At 45.9% G+C, this 22715-nt stretch overlaps 1 protein-coding gene across 1 annotated transcript in view; it reads left to right on the forward strand.

Annotated features, from left to right (window-relative positions):
• The window catches only part of LOC128894429 (zinc finger protein 729-like), a 49264-nt gene that overhangs the window by 22846 nt on the left and 3703 nt on the right, over positions 1-22715 (forward strand). The window contains exons 7-8 of the mRNA XM_054156159.1: positions 17398-17595; positions 21057-21234. Coding sequence (XP_054012134.1) covers positions 17398-17595; positions 21057-21234 — 376 coding nt within the window. The remainder of the gene's footprint in view (positions 1-17397; positions 17596-21056; positions 21235-22715) is intronic.

The raw sequence follows: 22715 nt of genomic DNA on the forward strand, positions 1-22715 counted from the left end.
TTGCATCGTTCGTAGATCGGGATACATCGAGCGAGCCGTGACCACGCTTACAAAGTGGAGATCTTTTCGTGGCCGCGCACCTTTCACCACGGGGCCCTGTTTATCTTTAACCGAGGCACCGCCTGGGAGTGCGTTAAGCGTACGCGAGCCTGTCGTAAATATTCCCGAGCCGCGTCCCGAAAGACAGAATCGCTGCATCGAACGGCGCGCGAATTGGAATACGGAAGGCTCCCCCGAAACCCTTCGATATCTATGCATCATTATCCGAGACAGGCCGAGGTTGTTGGGCTACGTCTTCGCAGGGAAGAAATCTCCACAAGTGGCCGAGCTAAGGCAGCTTCACGAACGGGGTAACTCTTTAGAAAACACGAATAGTACGAATTTGGGGTTCGAAAGGGTTTTCCAGAAGTGCTGTAGAACTTTGTTCTTCAACATTTCCCCAACCGAACATTTAAGTGATATACGATAACGCGACTTTGATGTCTATGCTAATATAGAGATTAATTACATGGCATTTATAGTCGGTCCCATAAATAATCGTACCCTCTATGTTTATTAAAGATATATGTTCAAATTAAATACTAGGTTTGATGTTTCAATATAAATTGTCCATTATAAATATATATATATGCGTTGAGTTTATTCATAGACATATTCATAATGAAACATTTATTGGAAATATTAAGCTTACCGTTTAATTTAGACAAATGCGTTTAATAGAGATAGAGGGTAATGGTCACCAATTTTATCTATGCACCAAGAAACCAACAGCTCTGCCATGCAAAAACAGAGTATCAACAACTATTTTATTTCGGCACGTTGCTCGACTACGTTTCGGTCCATAATACGCGATGAGTAGCATGCTGAGAAAAATGCGAGGAACTTACTAGCTGAAAGTTGACAGCGTCTTGCGCCATCCTGCGCCACCCTGCGCTCGGTGCGCGCCTAGCCTAAAGGGTGGCGCGTTCCAGGAATAAAAAGCGTAAAACAATAAAAGCCCTGCCGTCGCGGGCTGAAACCACGAAACGTTCGCCGCCGCGGCCGTAGTAAATGTGTCCTCGCTGCATAACTATAAAATAAAAGACCGTGTCCGTGGACCGTTCGGTCGAGGGTAGGGGAGCTAGAAAGAGGCGCTCGTTCGCACCGAGTGTCCGAGGAAAGTACGGAGATGGAACGGAAAACTCGGTGGAGCGGTGCCTGGTGGTGGTGCGCGACAAATAGAGAGAGAGACAGGATGCGAGTGGGAGAGAGCGAACCGAGGAGCAAGGAGGAAGTCGCCTCGGTGTTTGCCACCGGTCGTATTAACATCTCATAGCGGCTTGTAAGCCCACGGGTCATTCTAGTATTTAACGGGCCTGCATTATGGCCCGTGTAAGTATACGTCCTACGGCTCTCTAATACTAACGTATGTAAATAGAAACTTTGCAAGCGCTAATGCTCCGATATTGCTCTGGAATTACCGACGCGGGCCCACCGTTTTCTATTCTTTTTAACCCCCTCCCGACGCTGGACATTCTGACGAAAATTCGACCGTGACGTTGGCGAGAATACGACGAAACTCTTAAATAGCAGTACTCGAACTTTATAAACGTTGTTCATGTTACAAGGAACAGTCTCTAAAAAAGGAGCACTATTTATCAACCCTTTGCGCTCCAAGCAATTTAGCTACATATAGGTGGTCAACTCCAAGATAATTTTTCTAAGATTTCTGAGTTATGGAATGGCCACGAGAAACTCATTGCATTTGTATCAATCACACATAATCATACAGAAATAATAATAGTTTAATGGAAATATTGTCCACCATTTGATTATTTAAATTATGTTGTTGTTTGAAATAAATAATGGAACAGACCACTGGTACAACGCCTTCAAAAATTCCTTCAAATTCCTGGGCAGTACAGGTGGTCTTAGAAGTGCAAAGGGTTAAATAATCCAAATAAAAAGGAAAAGTATGATTTATACCCCTGTGGGAAGGAAATGATCGCAACGGTGAGGCACGCGGCTGAAATTTCGTCAAGACGAGGAGGGTGGCGCGAAACGGCCACGACAACCGCTAAACCGTTTAACGGATGCTCGAAACGAGCCACGGAAATACGTATTCCGTGCTTCCAGGACGCGAATACGCTCGACTAGAGCCGAAAGCATACGTGGGTGCCCGCAACTAGGCGCCACAGCATGGCGGGCGTTTCTCTCGCGTGTCGACCGAGCACGTCGCCGAGTCGAGTATTAAACCATTGCCTAGGTGTAGAGCGATCACTGTAAAGCAAATGTTAACACCTATGCTCGCCCGACTCGGCCTCCGGCACGGCTCGATTTCCTTCCTCCGTCCCTTTTTCGCTCCCTTCTCCGTCCAGGTTCCCGCCGCCCTCAAATCCCCCCGTCGCTCGTGCTACCCGTCTCGTACACGCATTACATTCTGTAACACTAGCTATTCGACGTCAGACTACCGGAATCTTCGAGCCGAATGGCCGGTCAGAAGTCTCGACGTCGCTTGGAAACGACCGAGGGTTTCGCTTAATGTCACGATTTCGACCGTTTCGAAGGATTAGGCTCCGCTATCGTCGTTCCCGCCGACCCTTACGGTCCTTTCTGCAGTCCACCAGATAACGTTTTCGATACAGAGCCCTGGCGCGATTTTTAAGCTCGATTCGAACCTGAGGCAGTACCTTAACATGGCTCTGAGCTCTTTGTGCAGTCGTACCGTTCACGAGAGATTAATACAATGATGCACATCCTCGTCACATACGTGGACGGAGTTGTTAGATCTGTGCGTAGTCATGACGAAGACCTCGGTAAAATGTTTGTCGAGGGAGTGGTTTTCTTACTTTGAAACCTTCGAATGGGACGCGAAATCAGTGCAGTCGTTCACGATGACCGAATAAAATGAGGTAAACATGTTTTATATGAATAATATTTCTACAGAATAGAAGATACTAGTATACATCGTTATAACTTGAAAATTTTCATTAAAAGAATTCGAATTCCAAAAGACTCGTTGCTCTCGACGTTAAACGTACCGTGATACAGGAGAAAATTGATCATTTACGGCCAGTTTAGCGGGAAAGATGATGCGTTGAGGGATTAATCGACTGGTCTCATTTTCCTCCAACCCCCGCTGGTCTACCTTCCAAGTTTCCATAACCGTGTCTACCACTTTCCTGTCCTTAGGACTCCGTACCAACCTAATTACCTGGAACTCTGCGTCATCTTTCGACCGCAGGCAGTTAAAACTTCCGGCGGGCCACCTTGATTAGGCCTTTCGTCCGCTTCATTTTCGTCGAGAGCTGAAGGACAGAACCGGGCGACGCGACCCACAGTGTGATATTTTCAGCGATCTAGCGGGAAAAAGGGCAATTCTCGAAATGTTCTGAATGTGTTTATGGATATTAGAAATCAATAATAGAATGTCGCTTAACGTTTCTTAAGCGTTTTGGACTTCGAGTCGGAATGAAACAAAATCGTATCGCTTGATACTGTCGGAACCATCGAGATTGAATTCTTTTCATCTGAAAATATTATGTAGAAACAAATAAGGGATGGTCAAATGACTTAAGGTCCTGAAAAATATATAAGTGATGCTGTAGTTATGCTCCGCAGTGTAGTTGTAAGTCTGAAGATGTCTCAGTTTCAAGAGTCGAAATATCGTAAGAAGTAACGTTCGCGCTGAGACTGATAGAATTCCCACCGATGTACTTTCAAACATGGCCAATCGTTTAAAAATAATTACACGCACGAGGCACTCGACGCGATAGCCAATCGCAAACTAAGCTCGACGTGTCTATCCCGTGGTATTTCGTCGAAAGCGCAACGTTGGCAAGATTCGCGGCGAAAGAGAAGAAGAAAAAGTCGAAAAATGGGTAGGCAACGCGAGCAGTCGAAAAAGAAGAAAGGAAATCGGTGGCGGTTGGGGATGAGGTAGGAAGGAACGAAGGAGAGAAAAGGGAGGTAATTACGAGAAGACGGGCAGCTCCCGCGCATTCGATCGCCTAACCAATTCTCAGAATAAGCGGGCAATTCTCGATGTATGCGCATATTCAAGATAGTATGTTACATACGCGAGCTACTGACCGTACGTTTCGTTCCACCCCCGCGCTCTTCGCCTCTCCTCCGTCGTCCTGCCTCCTGCACGGTCCCTTCCAGCGTTCTACTCACCGGCAACCCTCTCGTTCCTGCCTGACGATGTGTACGCGAGTTCCCCAGAGGTATTTACATATATGGACCGCGGCGTGGCGCGCGCCTATCTTTTATCTTCCATAGCAGTAATGGCGCGTCCACCTCCTTCGTAGCTGGTCAGGTAAACGCCGTAAAGATAGGCATACTGGGTGAGATTGGCGTTACCGCGCCGCATGGTGACATCCGACCGGATCACGGTACCCGATACTATTGGATCATCCCGAGTAACGCAACTTTTTCCGCGACATACTCGACGCTGCCAATAAACAACGCGTAACGTCAAATTAAACGTGAGGTAAATACACCAATTGTGGATTCATTGAAGATCTTCCTCTAAGAACTACATTTTATTCCTATTGGATTGGGATGTAACTTCAACTTAATCCGTCGAAGGGAAGAATCCTCAACCAGTCGGCTGTGATTGACGAGTATACTCGCGAAGAAAAGGCAGTGTACTTGACTCCTTCATGCCGTAAATAAATATTAAATAAATTAATGATATTGTAATACGCCACGAATTCAAATTATAAAAAAATATTAAAGTAATTATTCGCGCTACCATTTGCGACAAACGCGCCCCATCTATAGATGACCAACCCTCAGCAAGCCAAGCACACTCGCGCACGAGTGTTCCCGTTTTTGTGTCAAGCATCAGAGAAACCTCGAGTATCGTCGATCGAATTTTTAGCCAGTCGGACGTGTCCTTCCAACAGAATCTCCTCGACGAATCGTTTCGAAGGATCAAGATGGAAAGTGTTGATCGACCTAGGCTCGCAGGCAGCTCGCTACTGGATTCGAGATAACGAGAAAACCGTACGATGGCGTCGCGCAATTAATTCGACCGCGAGGCATGTTCGGATTGAAGCTGTACATAAATCTCCGATCATCGTAAATTTCGAGGTCCTCCGTAGCCCCGTAGGACCGTCCAGCCTCGGGGTCCGCCATTGTCTTGAACGGTGTGCGTGTGCGCGCGCGCGCAGGAGTGTATCGTTTTCTCTCACCTCCGGTCGGCGCTGCTAATGAGGCACGGTGTCGTCTTTACGGATCACCCCGTAGGCACCCTTAAACATCCGGCCGGCGAATCCCGCGGGGGATTGTCCGCGCTACCGAGAGCAAAACGGCCTGGGCTCTACGGTCCGTTCCTCCGGCCGCCCCCGAAGGGAAAAGAAAGGAGGAGGAAAGATTTCTGCATGCCCCCCGAGGAACAATGCGACGCTGTTGCACCGCATTCGTCGCATTGAAATGTATTAGTGAGGTGTCCTCCCGGTGCGCGCATTGTGTCGCAAGAACGAGCGTGTGTTCGAGCGCGTACGTACGCGGCCATGGGTTTTCTTCGTCCCGTGGTGGTGGTGGCAATGGTGGTCGGTAGCGATGGTACAGCGGTGTGGTATGGTTTGGTATGGTGGCACGCGGTAAGCACGGCCCCGTATGCAGACAGTTTAGCGGTGACCGCCCCGCGAGTCCAGTTGTCGCGTGAAATATTGCGATTCATAAAATAAAACAGGCCTGCGGTCGAGGACGCGTAGATATAGCAGCGCCCGGGCCGCTAACCCAGACCTAACCCGCTCCTCCTCCCCGACTTCTCTTCCCACCCTCTCTGCCACTCCTTTTCTCTCTATCCCTTTACCGGCTCTTTTCGAAACCCAGTATCCCCCGAAGCCCCGACTTCCATCCACCACCGTCGGCCCTGCGTTTCTTCTTTTTCCGTCCTTTTGCACGGCTCCGTGTCCGTCCGCCTAACCCGACCTAGCCTGCATCGCATCATCGACTCTTTATCCCGCTCCGCGTTCCTCGTGCCGTATCGTATCGCTTTACTCAACGGCCTATTTGGCCACGCAGCCACCGACTCGGTAGCCTGTCGCGCGGCAACGCGATTCTTCGGGAAACTCCGTGACTTCGCGCAAGAATTCACCGGGACCTTTGACCCTGGACGAGTTCGGTTATTTTTCTGGAGCAAAAACATAAAGTAACATAAATTAACGAATTATAAACCCCTGACAAATACGTGGCGGAATTAAATAAGCTAGGAACACAGGCTCCCAATAGGCAAAGCGGCGTCGTATATCGCACCGTCCCTCCACCTTTCTCCACCGCGACGAGTTTCTTTCGTCGTCCCCTGTTCTCCGGTCCCCTGTTCGCCGTGGGGTCGTTGAAACGTCGCCAAACCGCAAGCACCATAACGCCTGTTCGAGGTGTCTCGTTGAAATTTTTCAGCGCAGCGTCTATTGGTCGTGGCCAGTGTTCCTGGAATCCGTCCTCGATACGCGCGCGCGAAAGCTCGTCCACGGCGAATGCGGTAACGAGGGAAGAAGCCCGGATCCTGGCCGAACTGGAATAAAAAATACGGCCCGTTCCAGTCCCGGCGTTGTTTTATTTAATTAAAATTTTTTCCCGCCATCGCGAAAGGCGGCGGAAAGGTAACGAATGGGTCCGGGTCGAGCACCGGGCGGTGCGACTATCCGCGTAGAAATTCGGTTTCGTAACCGAGCCACCCGCTGCCGGAGGATATCCCGATAACGAAGAACTCGCGATCTTCCCCTAACGAATGATCGTCTTCGCTGAACGAGAAGGCAGAAACGTCGACGTACGTTACGGTTAAGACGCTCCTCCGTTCTGGAGATTCCTCCTTTTCCGCCGACGAAATTAGCGGAGGACATGTTTATTGTAAATGAATCCTACTCCGGGAGCGGCTCGTGGAAGACTGGTACATGTTCCAGGGGTGGCGGATCGGAGAGACGAAGACGGAGGTAAAGAGAGAGAAGGACGGGGTGAGGGTAGTTTCGAGGGCGCGCGCGCTCGCTGCTCCGATTTATGCGCCCGTTACCGAGCCCTCTGGCGCAATTAAGCTCGCGTTATAATATTGTTGTTTATTCTGAGCCTCGGCTGCGAAGCGTTAACCACCCCTCCCCGCTCCCTGCCCACGCTGGCTTTACTGGCAACAACCAACCCTGCGATCCCCTAATCTCCCTGACGCGGCAGCTAGAATCTCTCGCTCTTTCCCGTTCCGCGCCACCCTTCCTTTCCCCTCGCGATCTCTCTCTCTCTCTCTCTCTCTCTCTCTCTCTCTCTCTCTCTCTTCCTCACTCTCTCTTCTGCTCTCGCCGACTTACAGCATCAGCGCCAAATGCGGGACTAACAAACCACTCCCCGGAGATGGGCAGAAACGAAATTCCCGTTTTGTTTGTCCCCGCCAGGGCCGCCTTTGATTGGGATTCGCGCGTTAATTTCTACTTATTCTGACGCACGGTCACGTACCCAGCTAATCAACCAGGGGCTTTTCAGGCCGGATAGCCTGACGTTTCGCCCGTACGACCGTTTGTCCCGATTTGCTGTGCCTATTCGCGCCAAATCCGAACCCCATCCGTCGATGGACACCGTTTTGATCACTCTCAACACTGCGAAGATTTATGGATGGAAGGAACGAAAACGTATCTACCCGATGCTAAAGAATTTTATTGCTAATCGATAGATCGATAAAGGTTGGACAATTTCGACCCTACGTAAAACAAAGGAAGAAACTGAAAGAAACAAAGTATGATATGTACAAAGTGCGCGTATATAGTGAACTATTAAGTTGCCCAGAAAGTTCGTGACAAATTTTTATGTAAAATTCAAAGGCACGTGACGAAAATATTCATGCCTGATTATTACCACCTAATAACGTGTTCAGTGGTCTATTATTGGGCGCCACAACAAAGCTATCCACTAGAACAAATTTACACGTGAATTCAGTATCGTGTAATACGATAGTTACACGCCACAGCGTTAGGTACCGCAAAGTGGGCAATGGTATTGAACCAACGCCAGGTAAATCAAACGTTATGGTTGCGTTTGCTGTAGGTGTTCCTGGTATCGGCTGTAAGGGTTGAATCGAGCCAATTAAAAGTGTCAAAAAGAAATAAGTAAACACTTCCATATGGGCTATATCAAGAGCCATATTTCTTTTATAAGATGCTGCATTTTAAGCTGACTGCCAAAAACATGATTAACTAATTCATTCGTTTTGCCTTGGGCGCCAAGATTTAATACAGTCGTGTAATCTAGGATATTATTTTGATAATAAAAAGTTATATTAAATTTGCGTTTTAAAAAGAAAATTTACGATCTTCTTTCGCAATAATTCGTGACTGAAGATGCTATAAACTTATCCCTTGAGTAATTGCAATCAATTTAAATTACGAGACATTTGGTAGTTGACAGTGAATGGGATAATAGCTTTCTGTAGGTATCGTTATCCTCTCGAATGAATACCTCTGGAGGTTATGCGGGCTGCGACACTAGCGCCGCATCCTTGACGCTCGTAACTAAGCAAGATCTAAAAAAATCGCTGTCTATGGGTTTGCTCTCTAGTGTTCTTAAAAATAACCGAACACGAAACTCCGTTTCGATTGTTCTCAGCGGGACCACCTTCGGTTGGGATTTCGCGCATGAATTTCAACTTATTTTGACGTGCAGTCACGTACAAGCTAATCAAGTTGGCTTTTCGGGGACGGAGAGTCTGATGTTTCGGTCGTTCGATCGTTTGTCCCGATTTGCGCTCATGTTCGCGCCAAATCCAAACGATGCCCGCCGATCGAGCCCCGCTTTGACCGGTCTCTCGTCGAGAAGATTTATCGCTGGAAGGGTCGAGAGGATCGGGAACGCTGTTGATCGGCCCGTGTAACGCGATTTCTCCGCTCGCGTCAAGCTTCTCCAAGAATTGATTGCGCGCTCCCAGATATATTCTTCGGTTTGCGAAAATGTGAGAAATCTATAATTAAAGGTGTGATTCGTCTTTCGAGCTTTTATCTCGGCCGGAGTCGGGCAATTTATACCGTTTAAACGAAGCGTGAATCATGCGTCGAACCGGTTCTCGCCTCGATCGCGGTAACGTTGACGTGGGGAGCACCGTTGGAATTCGTTTCGAGTTGAAATCGACGTTAAACTGACAATCCACCGTGGTCAATTTTAATGATGTAGATGGACGAAAGTGTAGGAGAATGGTTTTCGGAATAGACGAAATTCATTATGCTTTTTATTTTATAAGTTCTAAGAGACCAGGTTTATCTGTTGCATTTTCTGAATACATAGTGTTTCTTAAATGCTTGCAAAATTGTGTTTAGAAGAATTTAACATTGACAAGACTATGAGACTCTAACTGAGGCGGTGCTTGAATAAAAGATCAGAGATTTACTCGCTTCATAGATCATGTTGTGATATTATTATATACTGTAACTCAGCAGAGACTCTTACTAAATAAGAAAAAATAAATAAAAGCAGTGTTTAGTATGAATCCATACCATCGTAAACCTTTTATGTTAATTTTGATTCCGTTGCACCTTTATTCATATTCATTTTAATCGAAATGAAGACTCAAACCGAACCGTTGAAACATTGTATCGCCTCGTCATTATTTAGGAAAAAAATTCCTATAAATTCCCTTTATTATTTTGGCCGCCTAAATCGGTAAAATTGATCACAGTGCAACCGGTCGGATCGTCGGTGGTCCCCGATTTCGTGTGCGTGTTCGTCCAGCGAGAGCAAAAAGTTGTTTACAGGGATCGAATCAAACGTGGAATTTCGATCGAAGGATCAAGTTGGAGTGCACGTTCCAATCGTTCGATACAATTTGACGCGAACATCGTGCATCTCGACTCAATTAGCGCGCGCCGACGTTTCTCTCTCCAGGATGCTGTTCGCGTTACATCCCAGGCATGTCTAACATGCGCCAGCAGAATCTCCATATTTAATTATTCATTTCTTATTAAAATACCTATGTGATCGAAAGTACCATTCTTCAATATCGAAAATACGCGAAAGTACACGTGAGATACGAAACGCGCGCGATTATGCAAAACTGAATATACTGGATATTATCGTATTAATTTGTAAAATACATTGTGCGTACATGTCGTATGTGTTTGTTTATATTAATATACTCTATGGATGGAAAACGTGCAATATTTATAAGTCTGTAGATTTGTTTTATTAATTATACATATGCACGGATCTATCAGATTGAACTAGAAGACAAAAGACGAAATTCGTAATAGTACGAAATTTGTAATAGATCGTCAGGGCGAAGATGAAAATTACAAAATATGTTTTAAACTATCAACGTTGTAAATATGTAGTGTACAAAGTAAAAAGATTTTCATAATTTGGAATGGGAACCAGGAATAGAATTCGAAGTGACGCGAATGTGTTAACTACACTTTCTTGCAACGCTTATTCGTTACCCGTTTCTCATTCCCGTGAATATGATCGTTTTCATTTCAATTCCACGCCAAGTTTGCTGTCGACCGGCTAAGCCTGAAAACTGTCCTCCGATATATGCCTGACATTGGTAGACTAATTATACATCCGCGCTAGACGACACGCCATCAAAGTGCAAATTAGCCCACGAGCAAAAGTGAGTTCGAGGAGGTGTACGCGGATGCACGCATCGAATGCTAAAAAAGTCGAAAGAGGGAAATCTCGATGGAATCTAACGAGCAAGGAGGAAGAATCTCGATGACTCTACGTCGAGAGGGTGCTTCGCCATGATCAAGATCGGGTTCCGAGGAAGACGGATAGAGAAGGGAAAGGAGTCAGCGATGGTAAGAGAGGACCTCAGGATGGAGGAAGATGGAGGCAGGTGCAACCTGCACCGGTGCGGGAAGGACGTACGGACGTACAGACGTACGAACGGACGAAGGTGGGATTGAGTTATGACAGCGTTTGCTCCAGGGGGCCGGCTCTGGACCCGACGAAGCGGATATTCTTCTTATTCTTTATTTCTTCGTCTGCGGCCCCGCCGTAGGAACCGTCGGCCATGCATCACCTTCGGTTCACTCTGGTCCAGCCTCCTCTTCGGCATCGTTCCACGGCCACACCACCATCACGGCCCATCACGATCCCACCTTAGCCATCGTCCGCTGGAAACGTTGATTCCACCCACCGCGGCAGCCTGAGACTCGGGACTTCGACTCTTCGAGTATTTGCCTTTTAACCGTTTCAGCTCGCATCGTATCGCGTCGCCTTCGATCCACTTTCAAACGACCCATGCACGATCCCGATTTCCTCCAGGTTTCGCCACATATTTCACCTTCGCTTGCGAGACTCTTTCGAAGTTGGCTCGATTTCGGAATTTGTCCAGAAAGTAAATCTCGGGGGGACATCCGAGTGCAAAGGGTTAATAATAATAATACGAATACAACAAATACGATAACAACAGCAAAATAAAAATCAGAGAAATGGAGGCAAGCACAACATATACCAATACGTACCATTTTATACCATATTTTACACCGTTTGTATATAGTAACGAGTTATTCCAATGTCTAATGGATCGAGTGAAATTATTATTGGCAGATGGTACTGTTTTTAACATTGGAAAAGACGATATTATTTGTAAGTACCCCTAATATATAACCTAATATATTAGGTATTATGATAGGTACGCATCGATAGTATAAATATAGATGTTAGTTGTGACTCGAAGTTTTCTATTTCTCGTATCCATAACGCGGGTCTCGAGTAGGTGGAGGAGAATAAGGAAAGGGCGGGGAGAGATTCGAAGTCAATCGGTTCGAAGTCGACGAGACTCGAGGGATCGAATAATTCAACCGAGACGCCGGATTTCTCGTGGAAAGCGAAAAATTCGTAAATTACGAGGAGAGCGGTGTATTTCTTTCGTTGGACGAAAAGAAGGCTAGTCCCGGGGATACGTCGGTGACAGAGTCGAAGAAAGAGCACGGGCAGAGAGTCGCTTGTAAATCATTCGCGGTAATAAAGATCCACTTGTCGTGGGCCCGATATTTATGAATCGCCCTCGGTCGCTCCGCGCCAGAAGAGAATCGGCTTTTAGCTCTCTCGTGGCTAGTCGGAATGAACGATCGTCCGATTTCGAGATAATCGAAGAGGTCAGGGGCGGAGGGGACTAGGGCGCGGAGAGGACTTAGCACGGGCAAGGAAAGATGTCGGCGAGTAGGAAGGCGAGAAAGGCGAGTAGAGGAAGACGAGTAGAAGAAGACGAGATCCCGAGGAACGACGGGGACGAGCGAGGTCCGAGGAAGGGGGCAAGAGTCGAGGCGGAGGAGGACGAAGAGGAGGAGAGACACGGACGAAGAGAAGAAGTTCGAGTCGACGTTCGTTGTAGAGGCCGCAGACCGACGGGACCGAGAGCCAGCGAGCGAAGGACCGCGAGGCCATAAATACCTCAGCGCGTTCAGCCAATTAAAACAAATCATTTTAATGCGCAACCTTTTTAATTAATGCCCGTGCTCGCTCGCTCCCATCCTGCTTCCCTCCTCTCGGATAGTACACGATCGCTTCACCAACGGCCCCGCCATTCCCATCCCAACAACGATCGAGGCTATATTAACCTGTACGTCGCTCGGATCCTGGCTGACTTTACCTTCCAAACGCGTACTCGCCCGCTCGATCTATGACCGAAGCTGCCCCCGCTCGCACGCTCGCTCGCGATTCGATTCGATTCGATTCGGACGCCCGAACTCCCCAGCGCTCGCCACCGTTAACTCCTCCGTTTTAATTATACGAATTTTCGCCTCGTGATTGCCGGGGACTGCGTGCTCTTATCTGCGCGTCGATCAGCCATCATCGCCGAGATTTATACCCGTCGATCGCCCGAGAACCGACGTTAACCGGCCGCCATCGGAACACTGCTAAACACGCCGAACCACGGTGCCGGTGGACCCGATCCAAAGATTTCACTGACAGTTTTATGTTTCTTTTCGCTCGTAAATGATGTCGGAATGAAATTTCACGGGAAAAATGTTGAAAAATAATCCCTTTCTGGGTATATGTGTTTATTATTGTCGGAGTTGGTCACTTTTAGAGCGATATTATTTTAAATATTATTTAAGTAACGCGTTATTTTAATTTCGAATTAGGTTTATACTTGTGATCGCTTTGGAAATAGCTTTCAATTTACTTATTAAGTGAGAGTCTAAGAGCCATTCTCAAGAAGATATTATATTTATATAATATAAATGTAGTGCAATATATATTTCTAATACTGTAGCATACACATAGAAACCACTGTTAAAATATATTCCATTATAAACTAACGATATACAAACATTCCATCCGGCATCCTAAAACGTAAATTACTGAAAAGTACCGACAGAATTCATCAATTTTCAAACGTTACCCGTCATCTACACAACATCAGTTTTCGACAGTTGAAAGTAATATTACGAAAGATAACTTTCGCCCGGTATCGAGAGTCATAAATAACGAAAAGTAAAATCTGCCCTCCGCATTTGGTTCCACCCTCCATTTTGGCCTCGTCGGTTTCATCTTCGTTCCGTTCTTTCGTTCTGGAAGAAGACGGAAAGAATCGCGGTTGCGTCCGTGGATCCCATCGCAACGAATCGCGTCCGTTATCGACGACCATAACGACGATCGCACCGACGGCGGATTAGACTTTTAAATGACCTCGAGCCACGGCCCCGGCACATATTTCACGAGATGACGGTGGACGTCGCGCTAAATCATCCGGAGTGACCGCATCCGCTTGCCCAATCGGCCCGAGACTCTTCTTAACGGCCTCTTGTCACGCCTGCGACATTCCACCGAAACACATGCCTGGAGAACGCTCCTCTTTCCCTTTCCTACGTTTTGTCTCTCTTTCGTCAATGTCGTTGCCGCGAGACGCGCTTTTGTCGGTCGCCATATTAATATTGTTCTATCGGGATTCCAATCCCTCGGAATGGCTCGACGACACGGGATTTCTCGATGCCATAATTCACCGGTGCGACGCGTTCCCAGTCGTCCGGCTCGACGTCGTCGTTCTCGATAGATTTTTAGGCAAATTAGCGTTTCGATATCGTATTGTCTCCGTCGCTCGCAAATGAAGTCCATTCTTTGTTAAATGTGCTGAAGAAAAGTCGAGTGTCGCGATGCAACGTCATTAACACGTTGACCGCGGGTCTTTTTTTGCTGCAAGAATTTCACTTTTCTGACTACGATCTCTGAATTGTCATTACTCGATATCAATAAACAATTTACAACGTATTAACTAATTACTCCATTTTTCATCGCTATTATTTTGTACAAAAATTATATCAAGTTAATGTCCTTAAAGGATGCTGTTATTTGTCGTCGGTATCTCCTTATTTATTTGTCTTCAATTCGACATATTTTGTTCAGAAGAAACACGAATATAAATCGTCCCACGACGTCCATCAATCTCAAGGCGATGTTTTCATGCTACATCATTGAGCAATTTAATTATGAAGATTTATTCAGAATCTCAGCGGTCACCTCTACGGTACAGGGTTCAAAATAACTCGAAAACTGAAAATGTACACGAACGTGCTAGTTTCCTTGTAAAGGTTAAGCACGCCCACTAGATCGTTCATCCGTCAACACTTCGTATAACTCTTCCTAGATTTATATCTCTGGATCTCTTCCTAGATGTAATCGTACGTGCAATACCTTCGAGATTAGGTTTCAAAACAGCCTCTGGCTGTACCTCGTGTTTACGCAAGGATATTCTGTTTTATATGAAGCTGTGAAAGCGAAAGCTAACCCACAATTTCTCCGCGTATGTATGAGTTAATGAAACCAAAAAATTAAGCTACATAAACAGCTGAAGCCAAAAAATAAATTACCGATAAATGCTGACAATTGAAACAAATAAAGATAACTTTCAAGGTTTCTCAACAACAAGTTCTTAATCAACTTCAGCTTCCGACAGCATAAGGGTTAAGTTTCAAGAAACGCTTCAAGAATAAGATTATTACGTGGATTTGTTTAAAAATACAAAGTCAACCACCGTGCCAGTCGTTTAGACATACATTTCAAAGTGGCCACCGCAACCGCCGTCTCATTCTCACCCCTATGTGAAAAATTAGAGCACGTCCGGGTCATGTACACGGAGGAACTCGAACAAGAAGAGCAAGGAGCAACGAGTGGCATTGCGGCTAAGCTGGTGACTCGGAAACGTACACTTGCAGAGGACTACCTGGACGCAGGTGTACGAGATGGTACGTCCTAAGCTCGTGCGAGGGCGTGTATATCCTGACATTGTAAAAGTTGCCGTTACACTTGCGTAGCCAATTGGGTAGGCCGGGACTCCCTCTAGGACGGCCCAGATCTCGTAGCCTCTTCTGGTCCCGGTGTTCCCTTCTCTCTGTCCTTTCCTTTCCCTTCGTTCCTTTTCTGTCCTCTTTTTCTTCGATTTCCTGTCCTTCGTTCTCTCCACGGTTACCTCTTCGTCCGGTCTGTTGGCGCGCTCGTGGAGTCTGTCGGTATCGTCGAGCTGCCATCTCGAAAAATCCCGATCCGTGTCCTTCGTTCTGCTACCGCGGTAGGTTTCCCGGCACGGTGACCACGCTTGCCGGTGCTAAGATCCCGAGACAGCGGCCTGGGGAGATACGTAAGTGAAGATCGTGGCTACCACGCTCGGAAATTTGCTGCCGATTTCGATAACATCGACGAGCTTTTAGTTTTATACTAGGCCCCGAAGGATCCCGGTATACACCGACGTCCTTGCTGCCGTTTTCATCCTCGTTACGCGCGTCATCTCTACCCGGCAGTCACGCAACCTGTTCCCTGTTTAACTATAAGGGCTCACTCAGGGACTGTCGATCGTCCCAACGAAGTTGCTGCAGGACTAGTAGGGGTGGTAAATTATGGTGTCCTGTAGCGGGCGTTCCTGGTTCAAGGACCTCTTTGTGATAAATAATTGGAGTAAAGAAAGGAGGATTGCGGTAGGAAATGCGTTTCAATGAGAAGGAAATGTATCAAATTAAACCTTTGGAAAAACCCTTTGAAAAAAGGACCAAGAGATATATTGTTGCTCGGAGCTATAAGTGCTATATATGTTTACGTATAACAATTATGAATCAAGAAAAAATAACTGAAAAGGAAATTCGAGTCCAAGTTTCTGTGAAAATATTTTCTTTGTACAAATTTATTTTTGGTTAGACCTTTTTTTAGTAATAAAGAAAGACTAACGTGTTTTTACTATTGTACGCAAGTTTCATCCTCATCAAAAGGCTCCCTCTCATCTCTCATCTCTCATCTGAGTCTCTGGTCGGTGCAATGCCCAACTATCTCCACCGTTCAGCCAAATTTCAGCCCTGAAATTCTGTCAATCGAATCGAAACGTGAAAGAAGAGCAGAAATGTGAGAGCTCCGGAGTGGTTCACTCGGTCTACGTGCCGGGAGTGAGTTCAGTAACCGTATAGATCGTCACCTCTTGACAGAAACTATTTAAAGTGCAGCTCTTGTGTGCGCTCGCCGGCAGGTTGATATAGGATGCAACAGCTGCGATCGGATCGTACGGCGTGCGAACAGCCGATGGTCACACGCGTACCATGCATTCGTGGGCACCATTGTGCTGTCTTATTACGCGCTGAATTTAACGAAAACGCGGTTCTTTAAGCCGCAAAATCATTATTCTCAACACCGCGCGTCCCGGCTGGACGCGGTTACTGGTATTCGAAAAATTATACGAATCCCGTGAAATACTTTCAGCGCGCGCACCGTGTATGCGTGGCACGTGACAAGGAGCTCCTTCTGTAACTACTTGCCTGTGTTTCCTCCTGATCGCGGGTTGGACCTATTCTGAACAAATTAATTTCGAAAATGAACCGTCGAGAAATATTAGATTACGTAGTTTCCAATTATCTTGAAACGAAATTCTGGCCTGACGTACATGTTCATGGGTGGTAGTCTGGAAATTATCATTGAAGGTCCATACGAAGTACCACGAGTCGGACTTTATGGACCAAATTCCTTACCACGAGTCTCACTCGTGGTTGTAGACCAAATGGTTAATCCAGATATTTCATGGAGAGTAACGTGTAAAAGAGGGATTGTACAAATCGCTATTATTTATTTCAATATCAATTAATTATACCTGGACGTGGCGTACCATCGTGTAAAATACGTTCTGCGAAAGGATTAAAGCAGGCATGTCAAATTCATTTTACCCCGGGGGCCAGTTTGCACTCCGCAACTATATCGCGGGCTGTAGACGTATATAATTATTGTAACGCAATGAAAAATATTTTAAAAACCATTTTTCATTTATACCGATTCTAGTCATTAGGTACGCCGCTCTGTCACGAGCAAACGCACCGTGTATGGATAATAATTTTTAATCCGCATCCGAAACATGGACTTCGCCGACAGGCGTGTTTTGCTATTGAAAAATGAAATACTAAAGCTCCTTTTGGAGTCCTTTTTGTACCTCGTGACTTTAGTTTACTCTTCTTTCGGTTTCAGACACGCTCTGCGGCAACACATGCTGAGGCACGCCGGGAAGAAGTACAAGTGCGGACTTCCGGGGTGTCCGACGGTGCTTCGAACAGCCTCCGAATTGAAATCACACAGAAGCTTGGTGCACGACAGCTCTTCGTCCGAAAGACGGTTCCACTGTTCAGATTGTTCTTATGCGGCTAAAACGAAAACGCAATTGCGCAGGTATGTACAGAATAACCTTGTGCTGGTCTTATCTACTAGCTAACGGAAGCAGGCAACCTGTAGTAACGTAATGAAACTTATCACAGAAAAAGTTGATACTGAAAGGAAAAAAATTCTGTTTTATCGGTGTAATAAATTATGATTTTGATTGGTAAAATGGTTTGAGTAAAAAGGATGTTTCCAACAGCTCTTCAATTCTGTTTGCATGATGTATGCGTACTGTAGAATATTACTAATTGGAACTAAAGGTAGAAATGTAAATAGAAGAAAACCATGGCAGTAACGATTGTAACGTATTTATCCTGTAGACGGCACGATGTATTGCACCGGCAATCAGATACTAAGAATCGTGTATAACTTATTATAGATCATGCTGTCCGTAGAATAAATACGGTACAATCGATAACAGGATGACTTTCTTATTTTCAGTTCTACTGCCACGTTCAATTAAAATTCTACAGCACACTTACGTCAAACACATGGAACTGTATCGCACATCCACACTGAATATATTTACAGAATACGTATAAAATTATACATATTCGTTCATTATAACATGTTCTCGTCTGTCTTTGGAGGATCGGGGTAGTTGTAACCCAAAGACAAACAAGATAAAGTACACGTTTCAATACTTTTCAATTCAAAGTTTACAAGATGTATGTCGAAGTGTACACAGGCTCTGTTGAGTTATGCCATCATTTTTCAGGTATTTCCGGTAGTGGAATTAAAAAATGTTTTGGACGAATGGTTATCACTTCTCTCTAAGCTACGCGTTCGCATATTTTTAAAGCTGCGGAAATTTACATAAAATTTTTATGTAAAAATGTAAAGGTCACCTTGTTATATGGAGTTAATCGATTTGTGCAATGAGCGGCCCAGTTGGCGGCGTAACTAGACGGAAAGATTCTGTATATTCGCGTATTCAAGTCTTAGCTGTTTAGATTATATCGTTTCTACGTTAAAAATTCCCAAATATTTATTTATTTTCGAAGGGTGAAAATAGATGTCGGTAGCCCGTAATCGAACAAGGTGAAACGTATTACGGTTCAACGCTAATGTACCGACTACCAGCGATTCGCTTGAAGTACAGTGCCGATATCGCGTCTGCTCGTAGGGAACGTTGGGATTCTAGCTCCGACCACCGATATTATTGACATTAATTCTAATCGAGAATCTCGACGGGAATGGCCGCGAATCCTACGCCATTAATCGCGCTCGTGGACTCGCGTATGTAGGATGCATGATCGATGTCTTCGAGGAAGTAGGGAATTAATTGCGTTGGCCGCGGCTAGTCGGTGCGCGTAAGCGATCGCTCGAACGCGAACGGTCAAAGAATCTCGAGTATTATCGATATAATTTGTTTCGTACGAGCGATAAATCGTTGACCGTGCTTAATGGGAAAGCGCTTGAGCGCGAGCGCGCGATTCCTTTAATCGAGGAATCCTCGCGGTGATTACGCGCCGGGATTTCTTATCCGCGAACAGATTGATTCTTAATTATCTACCGGGGGGGGGGGGGGGGCGGAAGGGCTCGGGGGGGCGGGACAGGTAGAACGGGAATACCAGAAAATATGCAACGCCCGTTTGTCGCGAGCAACGCACAAAAGCGAGAGATTCGACTTAAATTGTGCCTTATTAAAGCCATTGTGCGGTGGAAGGTCGCTAATAAATTTCATCCCCTCCCTTGATTCGACGTTTTATTTCGTTTTGTTTCTGCTTTTCTGTTTTCTTTTTTCTCTCTCCCTTCGTATATAATATATAAATAGTGTAGAAGCATTGACGTCATTAACCCTCTATGGGCCTGTGTAACTTTCAGGTCGCACGTTAATACATTTTACCAAATAATTTCGGGTTCTCACAAGATGACGTGTACGTCTTAACTATATGAATGTCTCTGATAATCAATAACAATATTGATAACGATTGGCAGCACCGTCAACATGAAATATAAAATTAAATATCTTGCAGGTTGCCCGCAGTAAACAATATTCGACCTGTAGTGGGTTAGTTGTTTAAAATAATTCTTCATGTATGGCTGCATCGTGTATGTTGGTTACTCTTTTCACATACGTCAGTGGTAATTCCAATTCATTCGTGCTATTAAATTTTTGATAAAATTTTATGAAACGTATGAAGTCGTTGACATGGTAGCCATCATATTATATACCATAATGTGTGGTTGAAAGGCAGAGTGGTGCATCAAGAAAGTTTTCATACCTAACCGTAGAGAGACAGAGACCTAAACCAGACTTAATCCACACCTAATCCAGATCACACTTTATCCCGTAACATAGAGTTACATTCAAAGTCACAGTGATTCACTGTGAAAGTTGAACCGTAACCTTACCAGCTTCTTTTTATTTGTATTTGATTTGGTTACTCCCAAATCTTCTGATTTAGATCGTGCTCTATTAAGGACGTTACACGGCGAAAGTTCGCTAATAAATTTCATTCCCGTTTGATTTGTCTCTTTACCTTGTTTTGTTTGTCCTCGTTCTGTTACCATTTTTTGTTCCTTTTCGTTTTCTTCGTCCATTTTTTATTACGCCGCGTGCACCCATAGGGGAGAGTAGAGGGAGAGCGATAGCCGCGCGTAAGGGAGACAAACAGCGCGGGGGCGCGTGGGATGAACAGAGGGAAAGTGAAACAGAGAAAGAGTACGTCGAAAGCGGAAGTTGCGTGCAGCAGCCGGCCAAGTGCGGGCAACCCGTTATGATCGTCCGCATGGCGATGGTCGGCGCGATATTTCATCGCGAATTGAGTACTTACTACGTGAGTCGAACTCAACGCAGCCACAGAGTGTCACGGGTTCTCTCCTTCTCTCCCGCCGCCGCGTTTCTGCGCCCTCTTTCTCCATCCCTGACCCGAGCACCGTCCCCACCTCCGGCACCCTTCGACTATCTCGTTCCTCCCCGTTACCTCTCTGTTCAGCTCTCTTTTTCATCGTTCCACGGGGCACTGTCGCCGATCCCTCTTTCTCCCAACCTTGTATCTCGTTCCGTCTCTATCGTTTACACTCTGTGCGGCGGAGTAAATCACGCAGGATTTTAATTAAACGTGTCACGCATTTCGAACCTGATATACACGTAGCCATGGCCAATGGCTCCCTCGTAATATCGCGCACGCATATCGCATCGTTCATAATCACCGGTCCCGCTGCGACGATGAACTCGCCCCGCGAGTCGCCACGTATTCCACCCTATCGCCTGGCCAGGGAACCGATTGACAGGAAACTCGCGATTTTTCTATTCGTTCCATTCCTCGGGGGCCTTTCGTAGGGTTCATCGTCGCTTAGAATGAGGAACTCGAGAGGTTTGGCTTTTCTGGAATTCGAGCGTTCTCCAGTTCTCCCTTCTCAAAAAAGTTTTGGTTTTAATTTTCGAAAACAGAAATTATATCGAATTAATCCGAACCGCAATTTGTCGCAATCTTCTGAATAAAAATATAATTTCTTGGTTGCAGGCATTGCGGACGCCACGACGACCAAGCGACCGCCATGAAATCGGGGCTGCGTGCCTGTCCCTATTCCGGCTGCGCTTTTAAAACGAAAATCGCCTCTCATTTGCACCGGCACGTGCGCTTACACACGGGAACCAAGCCGTACAAGTGTCGGCATTGTGATTACGCGAGTAACAACCTGGTGAGTAACGTTATTGAAAAACTCGATGACCAGAGCAAGCTTCGATGTTTCCAGCCACTTGCTGTCGACCGACTCCGTTCCCTCGGAACGTGACTAGGCGCGACCAGGCACAAGTGATTTTTTAAACGACGCTGCAGGCATAGTAATATCGACGAAAAGATGGTTGCATTCTTTTCTATGTAAGTACAAGGTGAATTTTGTACAGGGAACAAAAATTGTTTTAAACAGCAGTAAACCACCGTGGAAAACAAATTCTCTGCCTGTGCTTTACGTATCGATAATCGAAATTTTCAAGCTTATACAGCTTATACTAGCCAACGCGGAAAGATCGGTCCAGTGTTTTCAAGGTATCGTGGACGCGGCAGGGAGCGGAGGTTGACTCGCAGTTCAATTTTTGTCCTCCGCGGTGACTCCGTGGCGTAAATTAAGCAAAGTACACCTTAACGTTTGGACCATGCCGCCGCCTCTGCCGCCACCGAGGCGCGATAAGATAACGAGTTAATTGTGCTCACTGGATGCCCACACACGCACGGCCCAGTCATACCGAGCGGCCGGTATGCTAATGCCCTTTGAAGCTTTAGTTAGGATGCGACTCGCATACGAGGGCTCCGTGTCTCTTTGATAGCGACATAAACTCATTCCAGTGGCTCTCAGCCGGGGATAACTTGAGCCGTGGTAATCTCGTGGCACGGGGAATTGCGAATGTTACGTCTTGCATCGGTAATGATACAACGGTAGGCACTTCCGAACCGTACCAAGAGCCGCGTTCGAGACCGGCGAAAAACACCGCCGTACACCTTACAGCCTCCCTTTAATCGTTTTCCTTCGTCTCGCGGACGCGATCGAGCAATTGCCCGAGATAACGATTACGATCGCGATATTTGTAGATCGGAGAGTCGCCAGGGGGTGAAAGGGAAAGTACGGTGCCCCGAGTTATTTCGCTATTTGCGAATCCGCTCAACGCAACCTTTACATCAACTGCTTCTCCCCCTTTCTCTTTTGCTCTTTTTCCTTTTGTCTTCTGTGAGATACGTAATAAAAAATTATACATTTTCACGCAATTATGTATTTCTTCATTGCGAACATAACATAACTGATCGCTTCAAATGATTTCGTACACGTGACAGTCCTTTTCACTGTCAATTCTGAAAGTCGAGCAACAAAGGAATTTAAATGAAATTAATGAACTTTGACGAAATTACAAAAACAAGTACCACGATAAATGTTTGATTATGCAGTCCCCAATATAGTCAAAATAATATTCGATCCTAATAGAAATTTTCAAGAATATTTGTCCGGCAGTCGACGTGTTAAAGAATCTAAATCTGTGAGCTTTGATGAAGATCGCAAAGGCAGCTGCTACGACGAATGACAGAAAATTAGACTGTTAGAAATTTTCCCAAGTATCAATCTGGCAGCTAAAAAAGTTGCTTAAGGAATGTTTCGATCCTCTAGCGAGAGAATCGCTCCGTGTAAGAAAC

Source organism: Hylaeus anthracinus, unplaced genomic scaffold, assembly GCF_026225885.1.
Source record: "Hylaeus anthracinus isolate JK02 unplaced genomic scaffold, UHH_iyHylAnth1.0_haploid 0, whole genome shotgun sequence".
NCBI lineage: Eukaryota > Metazoa > Arthropoda > Insecta > Hymenoptera > Colletidae > Hylaeus > Hylaeus anthracinus.